At 44.9% G+C, this 14,019-nt stretch overlaps 1 protein-coding gene and 1 pseudogene across 2 annotated transcripts in view; one reads left to right on the top strand and one right to left on the bottom strand.

Annotated features, from left to right (window-relative positions):
• Positions 1-14,019, bottom strand: part of LOC126419044 (fatty acyl-CoA reductase wat-like) — a 250,451-nt gene that overhangs the window by 78,142 nt on the left and 158,290 nt on the right. For both annotated transcript variants that reach the window (XM_050086115.1, XM_050086116.1), the window contains exon 4: positions 1,365-1,540. In XM_050086115.1, coding sequence (XP_049942072.1) covers positions 1,365-1,540 — 176 coding nt within the window. The remainder of the gene's footprint in view (positions 1-1,364; positions 1,541-14,019) is intronic.
• LOC126420300 (5S ribosomal RNA) lies at positions 9,149-9,266 on the top strand (annotated as a pseudogene).

The following is a 14,019-nucleotide window of genomic DNA, read 5'->3' as shown; positions in this document are numbered from 1 at the left end:
TGTGCGACGTGTATGTGAAAACGTCAAAGGAATTACTTTCATTACGAGAAGAGAAGTGCCAGTCAAAACGGCATACTTCATTGCAGTGTAAGTTCATCTATTAATTGCCATAAATTCAGAGTTAAATGGAACTGGTGTATGGACTATTTATTTAGTATAGAATCTATGTCTCACTCCTTCATGAAGTTATTTAATTTTCTTTATGTTTCTGCCAAATAAACAGTTCATAGTGACGAATTCTTTCGTCGAGATCGGACGGAAGTTGCATGCGGCGAAATATTTTCTCCGCGCCATATTCTACTGGTAAATGCATGATAAACTACGGTCCCTTAGGAAATTCATGTTGAGCTATCCACAAATAATTATATTTTGAATAGGCATTTACTCTCCTCTGCAATGCAACTTCAGACTGATCAGACGATCCAATAAGAGACAGCCGCACACGGTCGGCGTTCGCAAATATATTTCCACCGCTGATTATAGCTATATGTTACAGCGCAAAAGTAAACATTTTGCTATAATTAGCGACTACGAACGGGGACATTTATAACTGTATGTTTATGTATACACATTACGTAAACATATCGTTATACACTCCATTGATTGCCTCTTCGTCTCTGGTGAAAAATGATGGAGTCATGTTTCATCACTTATCACAATTCTTCCAAGAAATTCATCTCCACCATTCTCGTACTGTTCGAAAGGTTCGCTGCATACCGTTTTTCTTGTTTCTTTGTGAGCCACTGTCAACATGTTGGGAACCCACCTGGCACAAACCTTTTTTAACGCCAACACTTTCAGTATTCTGCAAACACTTCCTTCCCCTATCCCAACTTAGCGTGACAATTCGTTCACTGTGATGCGTCTGTCAGCAGTCACCAATTCGTTAACTCTCTGCACATTGTCTGGAGTGTGTGCAGTAAGAGTCCTGCCGCTGCGAGGACAATCCTCAATATTGCCTTGCCCACTTTAATCACGTATCCTGCTTGCCCACCGACTAACTGTACTGCGATCGACAGCAGCATCTCCATACGCCTTTTTCAACCTATTGTGGATGTTTCCCACTGTCTCGTTTTCACAGCACAGGAATTCTATGACAGCACGTTGCTTCTGACGAACGTCAAGTGTAGTAGACATCTCGAAGACATGCTGTGACGGCGCCACTCACGGGAACAGGTTGAACTAAGTCCGAAAACGAGCGAGAAGGATGTATCTACAAACTGTAAAACTTTCACACATGCAGAATGAAAACTGTATTTTTACAAAAATAGTGTGCATTTCTTTTGGAGTGACCCTCGTATATGGACAAAGAAACTCGCTCAAGTCTTAGAACAGCGGGCTGTAGAGTGTCAGGCAGTACTCACGCGTTCCCTGAGATGTCGGCGTCGCACTTGTTGTCGGGCGCCTTTTCGTCGCCGTCGCCGTCGGCCTTGTCCGCCACGTGGAGCAGCTGCGACGGCGCTAGCGGCGCCTCGTAGACGCGCTCCTCCACCAGCCGCTCACGGCACTGCGAGTACGCCGTCGACACGTGCACCACCGCCTGCCACACGTGGCACCACCTCAGCCAGAAGCAGACACACATTATAGCCCTGTACTGGACCAGGACTCGAAAACGCATGTTTGACGTACGAGAGCAGTGGTTGGCTTTCAGAGCCAGTCGAGTTCCCACTATACTAAGCAACATCTTTCTTCTCTATCCTGATCAGGAGTTTTCTTTAAATGTAAAGCAGTCAAGCTTGCAATAAATTTTCAGTACTGATTATCCTTGAATGGTATCCGTTTCAGCCTTCTTTCGTGTAAATGTCATTTCTGATATCTATCTTACTCTGAATTAGTCTAGCCTCTCTTTATTACACTACTGGCCAATGAAATTGCTACATCACGAAGATGAAGTGCTACAGACGCGAAATTTAACCGACAGGAAGAAGATGCTCTGACATGCAAATGATTAGCTTTTCAGAGCATTCACACAAGGTTGGCGCCGGCGCCGGTGCTGACATGAGGAAAGTTTCCAACCGATTTCTCAAACACAAACAGCAGCTGACCGGCGTTGTCTTGTGAAACGTTGTTGTCATGCCTCGTGTAAGGAGGAGAAATGCGTACCATCACGTTTCCGACTCTGATAAAGGTCGGATTGCAGCGCGATTGCGGTGTATCGTATCGCGACATTGCTGCTCGCGTTGGTGGAGATCCAGAAAATGGAATCGGTGGGTTCAGGAGGGTAATACGGAACGCCGTGCTGGATCCTAACGGCCTCGTATGACTAGCAATCGAGATGAGAGGAATATGATCCGCATGGCTGTAACAGATCGTGCAGCCACGTCTCGATCCCTGAGTCAACAGACTGGGACGTTTGCAAGACAACAACCATCTGCAACAACAGTTCGACGACGTTTGCAGGAGCCTGGACTATCAGCTCGGAGACCATGGCTGCAGTTACCCTTGACACTGCATCACAGACAGGAGCGCCTGCGTTGCTGTACTCGACGACGAACCTGGGTGCACGAATGGCAAAACGTCATTTTTTCGGATGAATCCAGGTTCTGTTTACAGCATCCGTGTTTGGCGACATGGCGGTGAACGCACATTGGAAGGTTATATTCGTAATCGCCATACTGGCGTATCACCCGGCGTGATGGTATGGGGTTCCATTGGTTACACGTCTCGGTCATCTCTTCTTCGCATTGACGGCTCTTTGAACAGTGGACGTTACATTTCAGATGTGTTAAGACCCGTGGCTCTACCCTTCATTCGATCCCTGCGAAACCCTACATTTCAGCAGGATAATGCACGGCCGCATGTTGCGGGTCCAGTACGGGCCTTTCTGGATACAGAAAATGTTCGACTGCTGCCCTGCCCAGCACATTCTCCAGATCTCTCACCAATTGAAAACGTGTGGTCAATGGTGGCCGAGCAACTGCCTCGTCACAATACGCCAGTCACTACTCTTGATGAACCATGGTATCGTGTTGAAGCTGCATGGGCCGCTGTACCTGTATATGCGATCCAAGCTCTGTTTGACTCAATGCCCAGGCGTATCAAGGCCGTCATTATGGCCAGAGGTGGTTGTTCCGGGTACTGATTTCTTAGGATCTATGCACCCAAATTGTGTGAAAATGTAATCACATGTCAGTTCTAGTATAATATATTTGTCCAACGAATACCCGTTTACCATCTGCATTTCTTCTTGGTGTAGCAATTTTAATGGCCAGTAGTGTATATTTGTATGTTGGGAGAAGGATTGTGTAGAGACACATTTTATTGATTATTGCCCTTTACCACGCGGCTTCGTCAGTGTATACGTTCGACGGAGACAGGGTGACAATTATTGAACTATATGAAGTAAATAGGTTATAGACCATGTGATCAAAAGTATCCGGACACATGGCTGAAAATGACATAATGTTCGTTGCACCCTCCATCGGTAATTCTGGAATTCAGTACGGTGTTGGCCCACCCTTAGCCTTGATGACGCCTTCCACTCTCGCAGGCATACGTTCAATCAGGTGCTGCAAGGTTTGTTGGAGAATGGCGGCGCATTCTTCACTGAGTGTTGCACTGAGGAGAGGTATCGATGTCGGTCGGTGGGGCCTGGGACGAACGCCGAAACATCCCAAAGGTATTCTGTAGGATTCAGGTCAGGACTCTGTGCACGCCAGTCCATTACAGGGATCCTATTGTCGTGTAAACACTCCGCCACAGGCCGTGCATTATGAACAGGTGCTCGATCATGTTGAAAGATGCAATAACCATACCCGAATAGCTCTTCTACAGTGGGAAGCAAGAAGGTGCTTAAAACATCAATGTAGGCCTGTGCTGTGATTGTGCCACGCGAAACAACAAGGGGTGCAAGCTCCCTCCATGAAAAACACGACCACACTATAACACCACCGCCTCCGAATCTTCCTGTTGGCACTAAACACGCAGGCAGATGACGTTCACCGGGTATTCGCCATACCCACGCACTGCCATCGGATCGCCACACTGTATACCGTGATTCGTCACTCCATACAACGTTTTCCCACTGTTCAATCGTCCAATTTTTACGCTCCTTACACCAAGCGAGGCGTAGTTTCGCATTTACCGGCGTGATGTGTGGCTTATCAGCAGCCGCTCGGCCATGAAATCCAAGTTTTCTCACCTCCCGCCTAACTGTCATAGTACATGTAGTGGATCCTGTGTGCAGTTTGCAAATCCTGTGTGATAGTCTGGATAGATGTCTGTCTGTTACACGTTACGACCTCTTCAACTGTCGGCGGTCTCTGTCAGTCAACATACGAGGTCGGCCTATACGCTTTTGTGCTGTTCGTATTCCTTCACGTTTCCACTTCACTATGACATCGGAAACAGTGGACCTAAAGATGTTTAGGAGCGTGGAAATCTCGCGTACAGACGTATGACACAAGTGACACCCAATCGACTGACCACGTTCAAAGTCCGTGAGTTTCGCGGATCACCCCATTCTGCTCTCTCACTGTTGACCGCGCGCCATGATGGGAATTAGTATGGTTTGCCTCAGAGACGAAGCACATTTTCAACTGGATGGGTTCGTCAATATGAAAAACTGGCGCGTTTGGGGTACTGAGAATCCGAATTTTGCGATCGAGAAGTCTCTTCACCCTCAACGGGTGACTGTGTGGTGTGCAATGTCCAATCACAGAATATTATCGGTGCGATATTCCTCGATGGCACGGCGAGTACCGAACGGTATGTGAAGGTTTTGGAAGATAATTTCATCCCCATTATGCAAAGTGACCCTGATTTCGACAAGATGTGTGGTTCATGGAACACGTAGCTCGACCCCATCGAAGCAGGAGAGCGTTTGATATCCTAGAGGAGCACTTTGGCGGCCGTATTCTGGCTCTGGGGTGCCCAGAGGCCGGTGGCATGGGCCTCGTTTGGCCGCCAAATTCTTGCGGATCTGAACACACGCGACCTCTGTTTGTGGGGCTGTACTAAAGACAAGGTGTACAGCAGTAACCCAAACCATTTCTGAGCTGAAAACAGCCATACAGGAGGTCATCGACAGAATCGATGTTCCGACACTTCAGCGAGGCACGCAGAATTTCGCTATTCGTCTGGCAACATCACCGCCAACGATGGTAGTCATATCAAACATGTCATAACCTAATTCCGAATCTCTGTAGTGACGTTTACATGTTGAATAAAGTGTGTATGCACGCCATAGTTTGTAACTAATTTACGTTTTTTCATATAGTTCAATAACTGTCAAACTCTATATTTGACACACCTTTTCTCTCCCCAATCTGTAAGCACATCTTCCTTTCTCTGACTACGCACCCATCCTGCCATCTTTTCCTCCTGGCGACTTTCTCATTCTCGTCATCTCCTCCTCCCTCTCTCTTCGTCCATTTACTCCAACCGTTCTCTCTGTCTCTCTGACCATTTCCTTTCCCTCCTCTCTCTTTCCATCTCCGCCTCCACCCTTCCTTTTTGCGCCAAATCGATCCGGGGGTTTTGCAGGAGATCACGGACAAACACACTTACACTGTGTGTTCTATACGAACTAATATCTAAGATTATTTTGTGTATTTCACAACAGCAACCTGTTTTTCCCTTTTTTGTAATCGTCACAATGAACAAGCTCTGCACCGTGTGGGTGTTTGGGGAACTGGATGTGCACATGTACCAGTGGTGGTACAGGCAATTTTCTTACTTCTCTATGTGGAGTCTTGCGAAGTCTCCATTGAATCTTGTTCAAATGGTGCTTGTAGCCAGATATGGACGGGAACAACGGACATCTCGTGCTTTTTCTGACGTTTGAGGTTTGTCAAACAAGCCTACGAGCAAAGTCGTGGGAATCTGCCACCATACTCTATTCAAAATTTTGTCCGGTAAACTGATGTGGGTCCAGCAGAAAGACATCCTGCTTCCATAACGTCCTTCCGATTGGGAAAATGCCTGGCACTCCGTTCGCGGTTTTTGGGCCACCGTCCCCCCACATCACATAATAAGCAATGGCGGCTGGCGAGGGCTGTGGTACTCCTGAGGGTCTACAGAAGACAGCGGATCATGCTGTTAGAGATCCTCTTTACAGCACTCTTCAAAAACAACAAATTAGTCACACCGAAGAGATATCACGACTCCCCTAACCTTGATGATGGCCTCAGTTTAGCGATGAGGCGGGTCCACAAATTTAGTCAGATATGTGGCGTGCATATGGAGACAGTCATCGATAATTAGCTCTCGCAGAGCTAACGAATTGCATGGCGTGTTACGTTTCATCTTCTGTTCCAAATGGTCCCAGACATTTTCCGTGGTATTATGATCGGGTGATGTAGCGGGCCTGTAGAGATACGATTAGTTCATCGAACCAAGAATGTATTCGTGCAGTCCTGTGTGCCCACATCCATCTCATCAGAAAGACATAGCGGAAAGAGCAGTACTTGGTTATCGAGGATGAAAATCCTGGATCATGGTCATTGTATCCAGAATGATTGGACCCAAGCCATGGTACGACTAATACGTCAAAAACATCACAGAAACGTATCAAATGGTTCAAATGACTCTGAGCACTATGGGACTTAATATCTGAGGTTATCAGTCCCCTACAACTTAGTACTACTTAAACCTAACTAACCTAAGGACATCACACACATCCATGCCCGAGGCAGGATTCAAACCTGCGACCACATCTTCCACACGATGCGGTCTGTCAGTGTAGTCGACCCTTTGCGTCATTTGAAAAGAGGCAGTATCGCCACACTAGATGTCTCCAGTCAGTTATTGCCCAGCTTCGGAATTGTTCGGCCCACTGAAGACATGCAGCTCTGTGTATCTGCATCTACATCTACGTGATTACTCTGCTATTCACAATAAAGTGCCTGGCAGAGAGTTCAATGAACCACCTTCAAGCTGTCTCTCTACCGTACCACTCTCGAACGGGAAGCGGGAAAAACGAGCACTTAAATTTTTCTGTGCGAGCCCTGATTTCTCTTATTTCATCGTGATGATCATTTCTCTCTTTGTAGGTGGGTGCCAACAGAATGTTTCCGTAATCGGAGGAGAAAACTGGTGGTTGAAATTTCATGAGAAGATACCGTCACAACGAAAAATGTCTTTGATTTAATGATAGCCACTGCAATTCACGTATCATGTCTGTGGCACTATCTCCCCTACTTCGCGATAGTACAAAACGAGCTGACCTTCTTTGTACTTTTCGATGTCATCCGCCAGTCCCATCTGATGCGGATCCCACAACGCACAGCAATACTGCAGAATAGGGTGGACAAACGTGGTGTAAGCAGTCTCTTTAGTAGACCTGTTGCACCTTCTAAGTGTTCTGCCAATGAATCGCAGTCTTTGGTTGGCTCTACCCACAACATTATCTATGTGAGTGTTCCAATTTCGGGTGTTTGTAATTGTAATCCCTAAGTATTTGAATTTACAGCCTTCAGATTTTTATGACTTATCGCGTGATCGAAATTTAGCGGATTTCTTTCATTACTCCCGTAATTTTTCTTTATTCAGGATCAATTGCCACTTGTCGCATCATACAGATATCTTATCTAAATAATTTTGCAATTCGTTTTGGACATCTGATGACTTTACAAGACGGTAAAAGATAGCATCATATGCAAACAATCTAAGACGACTACTCCGATTGTCTCCTATGTCATTAATATAGACCACGAACAATAGAAGTCCTATAACACTTCCTTGGGGAACGCCGGATATTAATTATGTTATACATGATGACTTTCCGTCTATTACTACGAACTGTGACCTTTCTGACAGAAAATCACGAATCCAGTCGGACAACTGAGGTGATACTCTGTAGGCACGTAGTTTGGTTAGAAGACGCATGTGAGGAACGGTGTCGAAAGCCTTTTGGAAATCTAAAAATATGGAATCAGTTTGACATCCCCTGTCGATAGCACTTATTACTTCATGGGTATAAACAGCTAGTTGTGTTTCACAAGAATGGCATTTTCTGAATCCGTGCTGACTATGTGTCAATAAATAGTTTTCTTCGAGGTACTTCATAATGTTCGAACACAGTATATATTCCATAACCCTACTGCAAATCGATGATAGTGACATGGGCCTTTAATTCAGCGGATTACTCCTACTATCCTTGTTGGGTATTGGTGTGACTTGAACAATATCCCAGTTTTTCTGTGAGCTAGCGGTTGTATGTAATTGCTAAATATGGAGCTCTTGTATCGGCATAATCTGAGAGGAACCTGACTGGTATACAATCTGACCGGAGGGCTTGCCTTTATTAAGTGATTTAAGCTGCTTTGTTTCACATAGGATATCTACTTCTATGTTTCTCATCTTGGCAGTTGTTCTTGACTGGAATTCAGGAATATTTACTTCGTCTTCTTTGGTGAAGGAGTTTCAGAAAACAGTGTTTAACAACTTCGCGCAGTAAAGGTATTGATTGCGTCTTGCCACTGATGTGCTTTATGTATGACCAGTATCTCAATGGGTTTTCTGCCAGATTTCGAGAAAGAATTTCTTTCTGGAAATTATTAAAAGCATGTCGCATTGAAGTACGCGCTATAGTTCGAACTTCTGCGAAACTTTGCCAGTCTTGGGGATTTTGAGTTATTTTATTTGGTATGCTTTTTTCGTTGCTTCTACAACAGCGATCTGTCCCGTTTTGTGTACCATGGGGAATCAGTACCATCACTTATTAATTTATGTGGTACATATCTCTCAATTGCTGTCGATACTAACTCTTTGAAATCATTCCACAACTTTTCTACTCCTATCCCTGCGAGCATTGGCCACTGGCGCAGCACGCGAATCCAAGTGCTCATGCCTCATCGCAGGCTCCTCCCTTGATAACCCGCTCGGAAACTGGAGACGTGCATTCATTGACAACAGCAGTTTCAGTCTGGTTAGAAACAGATAGTCACTGATAGGATGTGACACTCCTCTCTGGTGCTTCTGAGTTAGGATTATTTGCAAGCACTTTTCTTACATGGCTGCGACTGGTAAATGATTCGCTGTAGACACGTTGTACAATCCGTACTGATACCTCAAGAAATCACTCCATTTCATTCACGGCGTACTCATGGGCACATCGAAACACAGTAGCTCCGTTCCGCCCCATCTCCTCCCCGAAACACCTTCTTGCACTGATTCTGTAAAATCTATTGTAGCCTACACCAATAAGGGCAACGGCCTTGCCGCAGTGGATACACCGGTTCCCGTCAGATCACCGAAGTTAAGCGCTGTCGGGCGTGGCTGACACTTGGATGGGTGACCATCCAGGCCACCTTGCGCTGTTGCCATTTTTCGGGGTGCAGTCAGCCTCGTGATGCCAATTGAGGAGCTACTCGACCGAATAGTAGCGGCTCCGGTCAAAGAAAACCATCTTGAGGACCGGGAGAGCGGTGTGCTGACCACACGCCCCTCCTATCCGCATCCTCAGCTCAGGATGACACGGCGGTCGGATAGGCCCGATGGACCACTTGTGGCCTGAAGATGGAGTGCTACACCAATAAACATTAGTTCTTGGCCAGGAAATATTAATACAGTTTAAATAGCTGGTGGCAAAAAATTAAAATCCATTGGGAAGTAAACGAACTAGAAGGAACTAACAGTCGAAGTTCCAGATGTTTATCGTCTGTAACAGGGTTGTCACTCTCGGTAGTAATGCGAGCAAGCTAAAAGTGTTCCACGCAAGACAGGGCTCAGCAGCACGAACATTCATAGGAAAAGTGGAAAAGTTTCCCAGTTAGTATTCGAGCACTGCTGACGAACTTCTGCGGCAGTACTACGGGGCGAGACGACAAATGCACCAGATTCAAGGGTAGTGGTGCAATGCCGTAGTCCGAGAACTGTGGCAGTAGTGGTGAGAGAGAATTAGCGCAGAAGAATGGAAAAGAAAATCAGTAAAGATGACAAGCAGTTCTGACGTCCCGATTGATAATGGAATCAACTTTGAGGAAAAGTCCAGATACCTTCATAGCATCTGTCCAACTGGAAAAAGCGTTGGACAATATAAAATGGTGTAAGATGTTCGTAATTTTGAGAAAAATGGGAATAAGCAGCAGAGAAAGGCGGATAATATACAATATGTGCGAGAACCACGAGGGAACAATAAGAGTGGAAGGTCAAGAACGAACTGCTCGGATAAAAAATGGTGTAAGAAAGACACGTAGTTTTTCACCTCTATTGTTCAGTCTTTACATCGAAGAAACAATGATGGAAATAAAACAAAGATTCAAGAGAGCGATTAGAATTCACGGTAGGAGGATATCAGCCTCGGCATTTGCTGATGGCACTTATTCTGAGCGAAAGTGAACAAGAATTACAGGACGTGTTAAATGTGCAGTCTAATAAGTACAGATTATGGATTGAGAATAAATCGAAGAAAGCCGGAAGAGATGGGGAGTAGCAGAAATGAGAATAGCGAAAACTTAACATCAAATCTGCGGATAACGAAGTAAACGAAGCTATGGAATTCCGATGCCTCTGAAGCAAAATCACACATGACGGATGAAGCAAGGAGGATCCAGAAAGGATATTAGCAAAAGAAAAAGGAAATTCCTGACCACGACAGGTCTAATAGTAAACATAAGTTTTAATCTGAACAGGAAATTTGAGATGTGATGCTGTAAGAGGATGTTAAAACGTGGATGGCCTAGTAAAGTAAGGAATGAGGGAGTTCTCTGTAGACTTGGGAAGAGAGGACTATGTGGAAAATAATGACAAGATGAAGGAAAAGGACGATAGGACATGTCTTAAGATGTTAGGGAATGACTTCCATGGTACTAGAGGGACTTCTAAGCGGTAAAAACTGAGGGCGAAGACAAAGATTGGAATGTAGCCACCAAATAACTGACGACGCGGAATGCAAGTGCTTTTCTGACATGAAGACCTTGGAACAAGAAAGGAATTCGCACTGGGTGACTACAAACGAGTCAGACGAAAAAAAGCGTAGCTAACATAGGTCTCTTGGATGCGTGTGCGCAAAGAGATAGGACTTCCTCTTGCTCTGTGCTTGTTTATGTCGCCGTCTTCTTAGTTCCTTACACAGCCGACTTGCTCGGCTGGCAGTCACATGGTGTAGTCGCGAAATTGTCAATATCCATGCGTCTTTCTTCTTCGATGGAAAGGTAAGACAATCGACTGGAAGGTAAAAACACAAATTTACTGTTTACTTCATTGCTGTAGGGACACATGGCCATCTGTTTCCAGATCTCCAGCACTCCAAAGCGAACAGTGTGTACTTTTACACTTTCACGACCACTGGGACGTATGTGTCCCACGATAGGTTATCACAGCGGACAAGTGAGCATCTGCAGTGTCCCACTGCTAATGGTTTGGTGAATTCTTGTAATCATGGATTGCATCTGCAAACTATGTTGTCTTCAGATTTGTTAACCCTTCACTCCGTACCGTGGCACCAAATTGGTTTGCACTTGCGGAATGACAACCCAATGAAGAGATTTGCAAAGCGTGGTGGTACGCGCCTTCTCGGGCACTTTCTGTCAGTGAATTGCAAGTACGCAGTGTCGCATCACAAACAGTGCCCATATGGAACTCGTATAATGCAAGTCACAAAATTGGAAACATCCTCCAACCACTGATGTGTCTCTGTTTTCTGAATGCCATGTAGTTTTTAGGCAGTCGTTTTCTGAGTCCCTGGAGGTAGCTATGAATGACCGCGTATGTCCCACTACTCTCAGCATTGGAAAACAAACGGCCGGATATAGTGGGTCTGTGCCTCAGATACTTTTACTTTGTAATTGACTTACTTTGTAGTGATTATAGTATGTACAGGAAATGTATGCGCAAATGTGGGCTTTGCATGGGTAGGTGACAAGCAGTGATAGTAAAGTTGTGTTTTAGTAGTAATGAGTTGTAATACTGTGGGACTGTGTATGCGCTGCTTGGACAGCGCTATCTGGTGGCCGGTTGTGAACCGCTAGAATCACAGCAGGTAAGCCTGCGCGGAATAGGGCAGTGACGATGCCGACCGGTGTTAGGCGAGCAGTCGTACTTTTATCTGGTGACTTCAGTTTTATATTCTATGGAAAGAACGACCATGAGAGCAGTTTTTTATTATTTTTTGTTGGTTGTGACAATGATATTTATCAGATGGTCTACCTCATGTGCCGTGATGTCCATATGGTTTTGTAAATGTTAATCCACGTTTCAGGTATGTGGTTCTGTAATAATTGTAATGTATATAGTTAACTCATGTAAGCCCTCCCTCAAACCTGTTATGTTATACCTTCACAGATCCGATGATAGCACCTTGAGAGTGCTGAAACCGGTCATCTAGTAAACGATATTGAAGCGATCGTGGCTTTTCAATTATTAAAAAAAAAAATAGTTCCACTTCCTGCCACCAGTTGAAATAATGGCGCTGTAGGCAGGCGGAATGTGAAATTTTTTTCTGATTTGACATCATTATTCTGACTGTCGCTTGGTGACCTGTGTTGATTTCTTTAGTGAAATGGCTGTTAGTGTAAAGAGTGAAAGTGGTTGTAGTTTTCTGTACGAAACATAATGGCTATCGAGAAGAAAGACCGTGTAAAGATGGTAAAGTGGTTTTATCAGAACGACAGCAATAGCAGCTCTGCATTGTGGGAATATCGCCGACAGAAACAGCTGTAAAGAGACACCATGTCAATAAATGGGCTGAAGAATAGGATAAAGAAATTTGAAGAAACAGATGAATTAAGTGGTGCAGCAGGCAGAGGGAAGCGGCCATTCCCATGGCGATTGTCGATGGGGTTGCTGTATCTATAGCTGACTGTGCAGTACATGCCTCTAGTTCTGCAGCCAGCCTCTGGTCAAGAGTTCCAAAGATTTTTCGGAGCATTTTATACTGGTGTCTCTACAAGATTCGGAACATGCACCAAATGAAGCCTCAAGATATGATATAACGCTCTGACTTTGCCCTTCCTTTTTTGGAACACATATAAGTGGATGACGTGTGGGTGGTGAATATTTTTTGGACGGGCGAAGTACATATTACTCTTTAGGGTGCCGTGGATGCATTGTCGAATATGGGGTTCTACTCCGGCAATGTTGTACAGGAACATACACTGCACTGAGCTTACGTGACTGTGTGGTGTGGTTTCACAAGCTCTTCTATCCTAGGTCCGCTTTTCTCCGAGTAGGTGACACTTCACTGACCTGTTTGGTGAACGCTGTAAGGATCTCCTTGTGCAACTCATAATTCTAGCTACGGAATGTTCACAACTTTGTCCACACTAATTTCACGCAAGATGGGGCGACAGTACACTAGGTGAAAGATTTGCTATGAGGAAACTTCGGGAACGACCATCTCTAGGCAATTTCAAGATGTGTGGTTGTCTAGAGCTCTCATCCTAAGTCTATGTGTCGTTTGGCTGGGTGGGTTTCTGAAATTTCGTGTGTATAAGGGATGTATCTTGACTCTTCCTGATCCAAAGGATAGCATACGACGATATATCGCTCTGACTACACAAGCTATGTTGCGAGAAACTGTTGACCATACTTTGTTACGGATGCATCACGTCGCCAAGTAGTGTGACCATACTAAGCACTTGTAACTTGTGACCATATGCTAATAAACGTGGGAGAACAACAGTTATGCAGTGTTTGACCGTTCCTGTCCTTTTTCTGCACCCGCACCATATTTTGACTGCTTACGGTGCCATATTTTCACCTGTTAGCAGAAAGTGAAACTATTATTTTTTCCAGCATACTCTGCGAGCACACCGATTAATGAACACACCTGCGCTGTTTCAACTTACTACAATGTATACAGCCCGCACTGCAGCACTCCGAGCACCGTCAGTTGAATTGTAACCACCCGGTGTTTTTTTTTTTTTCATAGTGTTATTTCTGACTACAACGTTTTTCACTCCGAAAAACAAATGTAAAAGTGTTGAGGAATGTTAATATTTGTCTGCAAGAGTTTTTATAAGGCAGGAAGTTAGAGACCACTTCAACACAATTAACGGAGAAGTAAAAAGAATGATTATCCGAGCTAAAGAGGGGTCGGGGGAGAAGAAATATGCCGAAGTAGAACGCTTAGCAAGA

Source organism: Schistocerca serialis, chromosome 9 (assembly GCF_023864345.2).
Source record: "Schistocerca serialis cubense isolate TAMUIC-IGC-003099 chromosome 9, iqSchSeri2.2, whole genome shotgun sequence".
In the NCBI taxonomy this organism is placed as follows: domain Eukaryota; kingdom Metazoa; phylum Arthropoda; class Insecta; order Orthoptera; family Acrididae; genus Schistocerca; species Schistocerca serialis.
The sequence above is the reverse complement of the archived record's forward strand: the minus strand, read 5'-3'. Positions and strand labels throughout refer to the sequence as shown.